At 38.2% G+C, this 12,420-nt stretch overlaps 1 protein-coding gene across 1 annotated transcript in view; it reads left to right on the forward strand.

Annotated features, from left to right (window-relative positions):
• The first annotated feature begins 644 nt into the window (after positions 1 to 644).
• Positions 645 to 12,420, forward strand: part of slc1a7b (solute carrier family 1 member 7b) — a 49,346-nt gene continuing 37,570 nt past the window's right edge. The window contains exon 1 of the mRNA XM_052593289.1: positions 645 to 1,036. Within this exon, the coding sequence (XP_052449249.1) occupies positions 896 to 1,036 (141 nt within the window). The 5' untranslated portion in view covers positions 645 to 895. The remainder of the gene's footprint in view (positions 1,037 to 12,420) is intronic.

Below are 12,420 nucleotides of genomic sequence, written 5' to 3' on the forward strand. Positions count from 1 at the left end.
AAATGAAATATTTTGTAACTATCTTTTTACTCTCATTATGTCTTTCCACTTTTTTCCACTGTAACTTTTGAATAATTTAATGCATCCCTGCTTTATAAAAGTATTAATTTATTTTAAAAATTAAATATATCTTTCTGAACCCAAAGTTTGTTAACAGTAGTGTACAGTATTTTACGGCCCATGTTTTTGGGTTATATGTGTATTGTGTCTAAGACTACATTCTCAATATTTCTTAACATATCTCAATGTTTTCTGCATATTTCTGAAAAACTGGAAGAAAAAAAATAACTCTTCTGCTTGCATGTTTAGCTCTTAAAATGCTCAATTCAAAAGAGTGAATTCCTTCTCAATGGATTCAGAATCTACATAAACAAAGGCAAATAAATAAATAAAAATGTTGAGCTTTAACCCCAAAATGCATCTGATACATGCTTGTAAACATCCACACACCCATAAATGAAACTATTTCCCTCTAACGTCATTTATGAACAGATCCAGGCAGTTTTATCTTCGTTTGATGATCTGTGTGTGTAATCCAGGCCACAGACCCCTTTACACAGCGTGCTTTCACTAATAGGATTGATGCTTTTGCTCGCTTCCTATTGGTGGAGCTGGAAGGTGGGTGGAGCTGTTGTGTCCCGAATGGGCTGCAAACAGTGGATGCTAGAAAAGTGTTATGATCTTCTTAGTCCATCGCTGCATGGTGAAGACAAAAAAAGAGAGTATGACTGTTTTCTCCAGATCTTGAGCAACCCGTACTAATTATCTACACATTGTTATCAGTCAGTCCATTCTTTCTTGTCCATCTGCGTGGGTCGTCTCCCATCTGGATCTGGGCAGTGGATGTATGGAGATCTGCTAGTGTGGCTGGTGTTTTGTGGACGTGGGACACACGATGGCTGTGGCGCTGGATGCAGTTTGGGTTCGGGTTAAAGGGGTCTGTAAGCAGAACGGCCTGCTCATCCTCTCGGTGTTGGCCGTTGTTATCGGATGTCTGCTCGGCTTTTTTCTGCGCTCCAAAAACCTCTCGGAGCAGGTTAGTCTTCCTGTCGACCCCTAATAATGTACAACAATGAACGGTTGCAGTAGAAGCCACCGAAACAATGTAAAATTCTCACCAAAAACCTCCCATAAAAGCCTCTCCTACTGTATATCCCTCAGTATGGGCTAAACTTCTCCTGATGGTCTTTTTTGACTTTTCAGTAGAAGCCTAAAATCAGGGCTTTTTTATGATTATGATCAAAATGGGGTTTCAATTAAATTGAATTCCCCATTGAATTCCTTATTTTTTTTTTATTATTATTGTTATTATTATTGGTTGACACCATGACTTCTCCCCAGTCTTTAATAATTTGGTCTCGTTTTTTCCCCCTGAATATCTGTTTTTATTAGTCACAGCAATGCATTTGATGGTTGAAACTGGTTGAAACTTTAAATAACATTAGGATTATTATTATGATACTGCATTTTTAATCTATATTCAATTACTTAAGAAGTTAAAGGACTTTTACAAACTGTGACTTAATTAAAGATAGCCAGTGGGGTGAGAAAAATAAACTTAATTCAAAAGGAAAGCATTATTATTTTTCTGACCCCACTGACAGACATTTTATCTTGTTTTAAGCATAAATTTCGCTAATATTTCTATATTTTTTTACAGATATATTTTTTTCTTAATAATTTTATCTCTTAATTTTTTTACTACATTTTTTATTCTTTTTGCAGTGTGGTATTTTCTAGTTCTTCATTACATCGAAGCAATAGCGACTGAAAGAATGGACAAACAAAGAGGCCATTTCTCCCTTTCTCATTTCATGTACGCATCAAAACCTCTGATATGATTCTCAAACACACCTAAAAATAAAACCTCCACAGACCATTTGGTGTGACGGCCGGGGATTACTGTCCAATCATACAAATGCTCTTAGTAATTGTACATTAAACAAGTGCTCCTTAGCCTCGCGGCATTTAAAGCAGGCTGGTGATGCTATCTACAGTTTCAGATAAATTGCAATGAGCTCTTTAAAAAAAAAAAAAAAAAAAAAAAAAAAAAAAAAAAAAAACTAATTGGCTTATTTTGCAAGAGAAACCCAGTTTGGACCTAAAAATAAAACAAAATCTTATGTGCATTTATGAATTTGACATCCACTTTTATCCAGAGTGATTTATGGTAACTTGTCAGTACATGCATTCACTGGAAATGAACCCATGACCTTCATATTGCTACTGTAGTTAAGCTCTGTTAGTTGACCTACAAGAACATGGCAATCTCATTTATATAAATGTATGTTAAATGTAAACATTTTTGTGGTATCTCTTCCATCCTGAAATCTCAAAATGTGTTTAAATTGGCTGTGATTGTTTGCCATCAAAGCATTTTCGCGTTCAATATTGAGAGATTATTTCTTGATGGTTATTATCTTCTTGAGACACAGTGTAAACAAGTCCATTGCTAATCGTGAGAGGAAATTATCTTAATGTTTAGTTCACTTCATACACCACCCTCTCTCTCACACTCAACACACACACTCACTCACTCTCACTCACTCACTACACTCACTCACTCACTCACTCTCACAACACACTCACTCACTCACTCACTCTCACTCAACACACTCCCTCACTCTCACTCACTCACTCAACATACTCACTCAACACACTCACTCTCACTCACTCAACACACTCACTCAACACACTCACTCACCACACTCACTCACTCTCACTCACTCAACACACTTACTCAACACATTCACTCACACACTCACTCTCACTCACTCACTCACTCACTCTCACTCAACACACTCACTCTCACTCACTCACTCACTCACTCTCACTCACTCACTCACTCACTCACTCAACACACTCACTCACTCTCACTCACTCAACACACTCACTCACTCACTCAACACACTCACTCACTCACACACTCACTCACTCAATAAACACACTCACTCACTCAACACACTCACACACTCACTTACTCACTCACTCAACACACTCACTCAACACACTCACTCAACACATTCACTAACTCACTCACTCAACACACTCACTCACTCAACACACTCACTCACACACTCACACACTCACTCACTCACTCACTCACTCAACACACTCACTCACTCAACACACTCACTCACTCAACACACTCACACACTCACTCACACACTCACTCAACACACTCACTCAACACACTCACTCAACACATTCACTAACTCACTCACTCAACACACTCACTCACTCAACACACTCACTCACACACTCACTCACTCACTCACTCACTCACTCAACACACTCACTCACTCTTACTCACTCACTCTCACTCACTCAACACACTCACTCACTCACTCTCACTCTCTCACTCACTCACTCACTCACTCACACACTCACTCACTCAGCACACTCACTCACTCACTCTCACTCACTCACTCACTCACTCACCACACTCACTCACTCAACACACTCACTCACTCACTCAGCACACTTACTCACTCACTCTCACTCACTCACTCACTCACTCACTCACTCTCACTCACTCAACACACTCTCACTCACTCACTCACTCACCACACTCACTCACTCACTCTCACTCACTCACTCACTCACTCACTCAGCACACTCACCCACTCACTCTCACTCACTCACTCACTCACCACACTCACTCACTCACTCACTAACCACACTCACTCACTCACTCACTCACTCACCACACTCACTCACTCACTCACTCTCACTCACTCAACACACTCTCACTCACTCACCACACTCACTCACTCTCACTCACTCACTCACTCACTGAGCACACTCACCCACTCACTCTCACTCACTCACTCACTCACTCACCACACTCACTCACTCACTCACTAACCACACTCACTCACTCACTCACTCACTCACTCACCACACTCACTCACTCACTCATTCAACACACTCACTCACTCACTCACTCTCACTCAACACACTCTCACTCACTCACTCACTCAGCACACTCACCCACTCACTCTCACTCACTCACTCACTCACTCACTCACACTCACTCAACACACTCACTCACTCACTCAACACACTCACTCACTCACACACTCACTCACTCAATAAACACACTCACTCACTCAACACACTCACACACTCACTTACTCACTCACTCAACACACTCACTCAACACACTCACTCAACACACTCACTCACACACTCACTCACTCACTCACTCACTCAACACACTCACTCACTCAACACACTCACTCACTCTTACTCACTCACTCTCACTCACTCAACACACTCACTCACTCAACACACTCACTCACTCTTACTCACTCACTCTCACTCACTCAACACACTCACTCACTCACTCTCTCACTCACTCACTCACTCACACACTCACTCACTCAGCACACTCACTCACTCACTCTCACTCACTCACTCACTCACTCACTCACTCACCACACTCACTCACTCAACACACTCACTCACTCACTCTCACTCACTCACTCACTCTCACTCACTCAACACACTCTCACTCACTCACTCACTCACTCACCACACTCACTCACTCACTCTCACTCACTCACTCACTCACTCAGCACACTCACCCACTCGCTCTCACTCACTCACTCACTCACTCACCACACTCACTCACTCACTCACTAACCACACTCACTCACTCACTCACTCACTCACTCACCACACTCACTCACTCACTCATTCAACACACTCACTCACTCACTCACTCACTCTCACTCAACACACTCTCACTCACTCACTCACTCACTCACTCACTCACTCACTCACTCAGCACACTCACCCACTCACTCTCACTCACTCACTCACTCACTCACTCACTCACTCACTCACCACACTCACTCACCCACTCACTCTCACTCACTCACTCACTCACTCACTCACTCACTCACCACACTCACTCACTCACTCTCACTCACTCATTCAACACACTCACTCACTCAGCACACTCACTCACTCTCACTCACTCACTCACTCACTCAACACACTCACTCACTCTCACTCACTCACTCACTCACTCACTCAACACACTCACTCAACACACTCACTCACTCACTCAACACACTCACTCACTCACTCACTCACTCACTCTCTCTCTCTCTCACTCACAATGATTCACATTCAGTCCTTTTAGGGACAGGAAGTGTAAGACTAGCTTCCACAAATATCACAAACACCCATGCCCGATATTTATAGAGAATAGTACATACATATGTGTGTGTGTGTGTGTGTGTGTGTGTGTATTTCTCTCCATTGATTTCTTTTTATACAAAAGCAAACAGAAATATCGATCAAGAGCCTATGATGTGTGGTGCATTTGTATGAATTATGAATGAAAGTCATGAGAGGACAAAGAACTAACTTAGACTTAGACTTACCTGACTAAAACTAACCTGAAAGCACTAGACATACACACAGCCATATTTCTACATGGTATAGACAACATGGTATAAATACACCTGCAGATAGACAATAATAATAATAATATAGAATTTTGTAAAAATAATAATAATTTTTAAACAAATACACTCATATACTCACATATGATTTTTGAAATATTTTTGAAAGAAGTCTCTTATGCTCACCAAGGCTGCAGTTATTTGATCAAAAATACAGAAAAAAATGCTAAATTGTTAAATATTTAATTGAAATTTTTAATTGTCACAGTTATATAAGTATTTAGCAGATAAACATTGATAATTTTTTAACACTGATAATAAATAGAACAATTTAGCACCAATAATAATTGATAACTGAATAACTGGGCAGTAAATCAGTATATTAGAATGATTTCTGAAGGATCATGTGGCACTAAAGACTGGAGTATACTACAAGAGAAAGCATTTATTTTAAATTGTAAAAATATTTTACAATATTTCAGTTTTTACTGTATTTACTGTATTCTTTCAGAAACATTGTAAAAAATATTGATTGTACTTTTAAAATTTGCAGTAGTGTATGTGCATGTGTGTTTGGGGTTATAATCATGAATTTCATGATTTTTTTTTACTTTAAGAGTTTTAGGACAATATAAAAAAAAAGAAAACAAAGCAGAGCAAAAGACAAGATCAACACAATAATAATGTTGAAGTGATTGATCTGTTTGAGTGTATAATTAATGGTGTCTTTTTATAAGCAAACAAAGTGTTATTTGACATCAGTTTTTTTTTTTCAGAGCCATTGGATTTTATGTTTGTCTTCCTACAATACACATTCAACTTTGATAAATGCAAAACCCTGCTGTCCTTCTTCCTGGACAGATTTGCAAACTTATTCCACAAAGCCATCTGACAATACAGACTCCCACACTTTTGTTGTTTGTATTGTGGAGAGCATCAGTTGGAATGGCTTTGTGTTTGTGAGTAAAGCTCAGCGATAGTAATGTAATGACTCCACGTAATCTCAGCGCTGGCACCAAAATAATACTGCAGGCCGCAAAGAGGTGATCATGAGTCATGCATCACATTAGTCTGAAGCGCTTCTGTTTTCTGTCAAAGCAAATGGGAGATGAAACACTTCCATTTGGACACAAAAGTGTTTACGGAAACTTTGAAGAAGAAGCTTTTTTGTTAGAGCAGTTGTTGTTTTATAAGCATTGTATTATGCGTGCAGTTAGTTCAATCAGTGTGAGATTTCAGATGTGAGATTATTTTCGGGTTTACGTTGAATGAGCCAAAAGAAGACACAGCGTGCACGTTCAACAGTTGCATTGAGAAATTCTAAATGTGTAGAGAGTGATAGTCACAGATGATCACAAAAATGTGTGCATGCTTACATAGTCTTAACCACGCTGGGAAATCTGGCCAAATCCAGTTAAAAGGAAACAGTGAATAGAAAAGATAATGTTCATTATTCCATTTTATTTCTTTCATGGAAGTGATGAAAGTCAATGTCAAGTCATCAAGCAAAAAAGATCAAAAGCAGTTCATACAATTTGTAAACCATTTTCCATGTTGTATAATTGAAGCTGTTCACTGAAAATCAGCTTAATGCAGCTCCTTGGAATATATGCATTGCATGAGGACATTCTGGGATTAATAATGGGGACGAATAATGGCTTGAATCATGCAGAGGTCTTCAATGATACTTAAATGATCTTTTTGTCATTTCTTGAGTTCAGCCATGCTCATTCATGTTCATTATCATAGAAACTAAAAAACCATGCAAGTTTGAAAAGACATTTGAACAAATAGTGCTAGCTGGTTTTTACAGTTTCTAGCTGGTCCAAGAAGGTTATTTGTGGTCGTTATCATGGTTTATCCAGGCTTATATAGTTGACCAGTTGGACTACCAGCTGTTGGGGCTGGCAGACCATCTAAAAGACCAAACTGGACCAGGAAAACACCAAAAACAGCTTGACTATTAGCTCTTTACTTGATACTTTTATTATGCAAAAAAAAAAAAAAAAAAAAAAAAACAAGATTATATTTTGCATGCTAAATGCAATTAAATGAAAATGTATTACAGTTAAATTCTTTTCATCTGACGTTATCAGACTGTGCACTTTTTAAAAGTGTACTTCATGTACATTTACTCATCAATATTATATTATCTGCCAGTACAGTTTTTTTTTTTTACTATACACTTTTAAGATCTGAAGTACATTAAAAGTGCATATTCAGTACAATGAAGTGCACTTTTTTCTTTGCAGTAAGATAAACTAGAGATGCTTCACAAAAATATACTACATGGAAAAAAAAATTACCCAATGATGGATAATTGTTTGATTTCTAATATTTTCGTACCTTATGTTTTTTTGCGTTACCAACAACAAGTCAGATTTGGGAGGCTCTTTTGCTCGCTGTGTTAAAAGACAGAGTGCTTTACTGGGACTGGACTCATATCTCAGTATCAAAGCATGTGAGCGTGAGCAGAAATGCAAACTCTGACTGAAGCTCAGCTGGATTCTGTTGTGTGCATTTATAAAATACTGTTATAAAATCAATGTTGCATATGAAGTGACTGGAAATATCTCAAACATTCAGAAAGCCAGCTGGAGGTTTTGAAGGCTGCAGCTTGTGTGCCCCTAAATGAGATCCTGCTGCGATTCTGTTGTGTCCTTGAGCAAGACACTTGAAGAAGTGACATGTGCAACTTCTTTGTTGAGTTAGCGCTATATTGGAGCTTTCATGCTTCAAAAAGAACTAAAAACACCTTAAAAGCATCATGAAAGTGGTCCATTTATCTGGTGTGCTGTACAAAAAAAACATTATTCAAACTTATTTCATCTCCGGCAGGCAACATTTCTCATTTTTGTTTAGTTTAACTTTATGTACTAAAATAACTAATCCAAATGGAATCTTGTTTCCACCACACAATAATAATAATAATAATAATAAAAATTGCAACATTTTATATTTTACATTGTGACTTTTCCCCCCTCACAATTCAGATATATAAACATGCAGTTTTATTTTGTGATGGAAAAACAAAACATTTAAACTAAAACTAACTAAAATTAAAACAGAAAAAAGGGAATAATAGGATAAATTTAACATATATTTCTTCTGAATGTCTGGAAGAATTAATTATTTCAGTCAATAACTAATAACATGTTAATTTCTTGCTCACACATACAGGTAGCTATTGTATAGCCTTGGAAGCCTATAAGATTTAATACAAATCTGCTTTACAGTGTTTTTTTTTTTTTAGCTGGACAAATCCTAATGATGCTTATTTTAACTGTATTTTAATGAAAACCCAGAGAGACAGAAAGTCTTACATGTTTGCAAACAACATGAGGGTGAGTAAATGATGACAGAATTTTTATTTTGTGTGATTTACTCATTTCAAGACGAGCTGTGTTTCCATATCTATTTATCCTGAGGGCCTCGCTGCACTTATAAAGTATAGACGTCATCACATATCCAGACAGAAAACATACAAAAGCCTGCAGGATATTTGAATACTCATCTAATGTTTATTTATTTATTGGCCACATCGGACACCAAGGTGTCAGTGCTGTGTAGATTACAGGAAACAAACTATGTAAATGTATTCACACTCATGTTGTTTCTAGACCTGTATTACTCTTTTTACCCAAAGATGATTTGAAGAGCACAGAATTCTCTTTTCCATGGAGCTACAGATGCTGAACATGATGTCACCAAGAACAACATGTTCCTGGATTGACATCCTTGTTTACCTTGAAAAACATTCCAATCAACCAATCAGAACTGAGGGATCGTTTTTCAGGAAATATCTGCTTTAGGCTTCCTATCTGGGATAGGTGCTTCTACACCCCACATGTCTGTCTTGGCAAAACCACATCTGTCAGACTCTGAAAAGGTTAATCATCCTATTTATCCATTGCTTTGTATCCAAAGTCATTATCAACTTAGAAATCATCGTGTTCATCATGCAGTGCTATTGTATGATTTCAGAAAACTTTAGTGGGCTTTAAAATGACTCCGCTGAAAGTTTCTTTGTTTGAGGAAATATATTCTTTGATTCAGGACAATATTACATGATTAGCAGCTGATCTTCAGCTCAATTCCTATGATGAGTAATAAGTGGACATTTTCATACAGGTCTTGAGGAATCACTCTTTGCGTTGTCACCATGATGTTAGTATTTTATCTGAACTATACAGAAAATCAGATCCACCCAAAATGAATGGATGGATGGATGGATGGATAGTGTTGAAGCAGTCATGTCAGGGAGATGCTGTGTGTATCTAGGTGAAAGCTGTCTTTACATTTATTTTGAAGGATAAAGCTCGCGATTATGGAAAGGGGTGTTACATCTCTGACGAGTGCTTATGGTGTTCGGCCAATCACAATGCACTGGGTCAGTTGGCCAATCAGAGCAGACTGTGATTGTCAGAAGGTTGGACGCTGTTGAAAATGACGCGTTTAAGAGAGGCGGGGCATAGAGAAAATACAATAATGTACAGTTTTAGAAAAATAATGTATTTTTTAACATTAAAAGCATGTCAACATATTCTGTTTCACCAAATACACAAAAAAAATGACCTGTAAAAAGCATCATATGATGCTGCGATAAGAATGCTGCGAGCTCGACGTAGACAGTGTTTTCTATGGATGTCCTCAGTAGCAGGAAGTGTTGTCCCTGTGATGCGTTGACCTGTTTTCACCATCCTCTGCAGTGCCTTGCCATCAGCAACTGAGCATTTCCCATACCAGACTGTAATACAACTGGTCAGTAAGTTCTTGATCGCACACTGGTAGAAGTTCACCAGGATGGCTGAAGACAACTGGTTCTTCTTTTGTTTCCTAAGAACCAAAACTGGTGAGCCTTCATAACCAGACTGGAGGTGTTTGTGGTCCAGGTCAGGTAATCTGAGATGTGGGATTCCAGGAACTTGAAGCCAGAGACACGTTCAACAACTATCCTGTAAAATGTGGATGGGTTAATGCATGTTTCTTCCTGAAGTCCATAATGAGCTCCTTGTCTTACTGATGTTAAGGAGCAGGTTGTTGTCAGCGCACCATGTGGCCAGGTGCTATACCTCCTCCCTGTAGGCAGTCTCATCGTTGTCTCTAATGAGCCCATGAACCATGGTATCATCTGCAAACTTGATGATGGAGTTGAATCCATGCACAGGCTTGCAGTCGTGGGTGTAGAGGGAGTAGAGGAATGGGCTCAGCACACAGCCCTGTGGTACCCCGGTGTTGAGTGTGATGGTGGTGGAGCAGGTGTGTTTGTGTATATATATACATGCCATTTTCTAAGTAGGCTAATCAGAGCCAATTCTCCCTGTACGCAAAATACGCAAGCTGTGTAGGGCTCCCAAAACACCAGGGGGCCTCTTGCTTTCTAAGATGATTTCATTTTAGTTTTGTGTTTGAATTTGGCCAGAGGTTATGAAAACATGAATGATAATTAATTTTACTGCGGTGCGCTGTCGCCCTTTCTACATAAAAATCTGTAAAATCATGTAACGTGAATGTCGTACAGTCTTGCTCGAGACTAAAAAAGGATTTGAAAACGTACCGAGCTGCGGAAGAGACACACTTTCTCAAGTGTTTTCTTCAACATTGTGACATTGTAAAGGTACAGTACCAGAAGTAGGCTACTGGTCAACAATGTAAACTGAGTGAAATTCATTAGTTTCAGAGGTTTAGTCTGAATGAGGCTCTGCAGTGATGGTTCAGATTTTCAGTGTTCAGGCTCCATGAGATTTTGCTCTTAAACATTTACTAATATTTTCTGCTTTGCAAGAGCACTGGAGCACTCATGCCTAAATTGCTTTTTAGAGTCTGACCAAGAAACACTGGAGTGGCTTTTAAAGCACATAGGCTACTGCTAGAAGGACATGTTCTTATTTTGCTCTGTAAACATCCCATAATTTATGGAGAAACCAAAAGTTAGATTATTCCTAATGATTAATATTTTCAAATTAATAAAATTCTTAATTTATTTGGCATCAGTGCAATGTGCTTTCTTTGTCTCCTCAAAGACAAGCAGAAAGAAAATATCCAAAATGTGCATTTAAATGTTATTACACTATCTATTCGCATCTGTAGATTTTAATTACAATACATAAAAGCTGTGAATTTTTTTGTCATGCATTGAGCCAGAAATGCCAAAATTAGCATATAAATACAGAACAGATAAAAGTTTTAGGCACTTGTATAGAAAAATTGTTAAATGAAGATGCTGTCAAAAATATTGTCTTGAATAGAAATTAACTTGTTATATTAACTAAATTAAATCAATGGGTGCAGTCAGAATGAGAGTCCAAACAGCTGATAAAAACATCACAATAATCCACAAGTAATCCACACCACTCCAGTCCATCAATATGACATAAATATGTTTTTGACTTCAGACTTAAACTTCCTGCTAAAATACAAGTTCATAACCCATAAAAACGCGCTGCCTCCAGTGAAAAAGTCCATCCCCTGTTGTCATCTCACATCGAAATACTCCACATATTTGTTCAGATCTGTTTTGATCTGTGCATATTTCTCTCCTGATTAAAACGAGATGACTTTTTGCAGATTTTTATTTCACAAAATATTAATTACTGGACTGAAGTGGTGTGAATTATTGTGATGCTTTTATCAGTTGTTTCTGCAGAGCATCCATTGGTAAGCAAGTGCTCAAGGGCACCTCAGTCGTGGTATTACCGGCCCGAGACTCGAACTCACAGCATTAGGGTTAGGAGTCAAACTCTCTAACCATTAGGCCACAACTTCCCCCACGTAGTGCTACATCACTACATATTTCTTAAAATCTGTTAAGAGTAAGAAACAAACTCATTTACATCTTGGACAGTGAGTGAGGACATTTTCAGTATTTTTATTTTTATTTTTTGGGTGAACCATTCTTTAAAGCACTGTGTTTAATCAACCAGGAAAAGTCTAGTAACATCTGCTAATGTATTTTAACCTATGGTGTCGCTAGGCATTTTGTATCATATAAATTTCAGAATCT

This window comes from Carassius gibelio, chromosome B23, assembly GCF_023724105.1.
Source record: "Carassius gibelio isolate Cgi1373 ecotype wild population from Czech Republic chromosome B23, carGib1.2-hapl.c, whole genome shotgun sequence".
Taxonomy (NCBI): Eukaryota; Metazoa; Chordata; class Actinopteri; order Cypriniformes; family Cyprinidae; genus Carassius; species Carassius gibelio.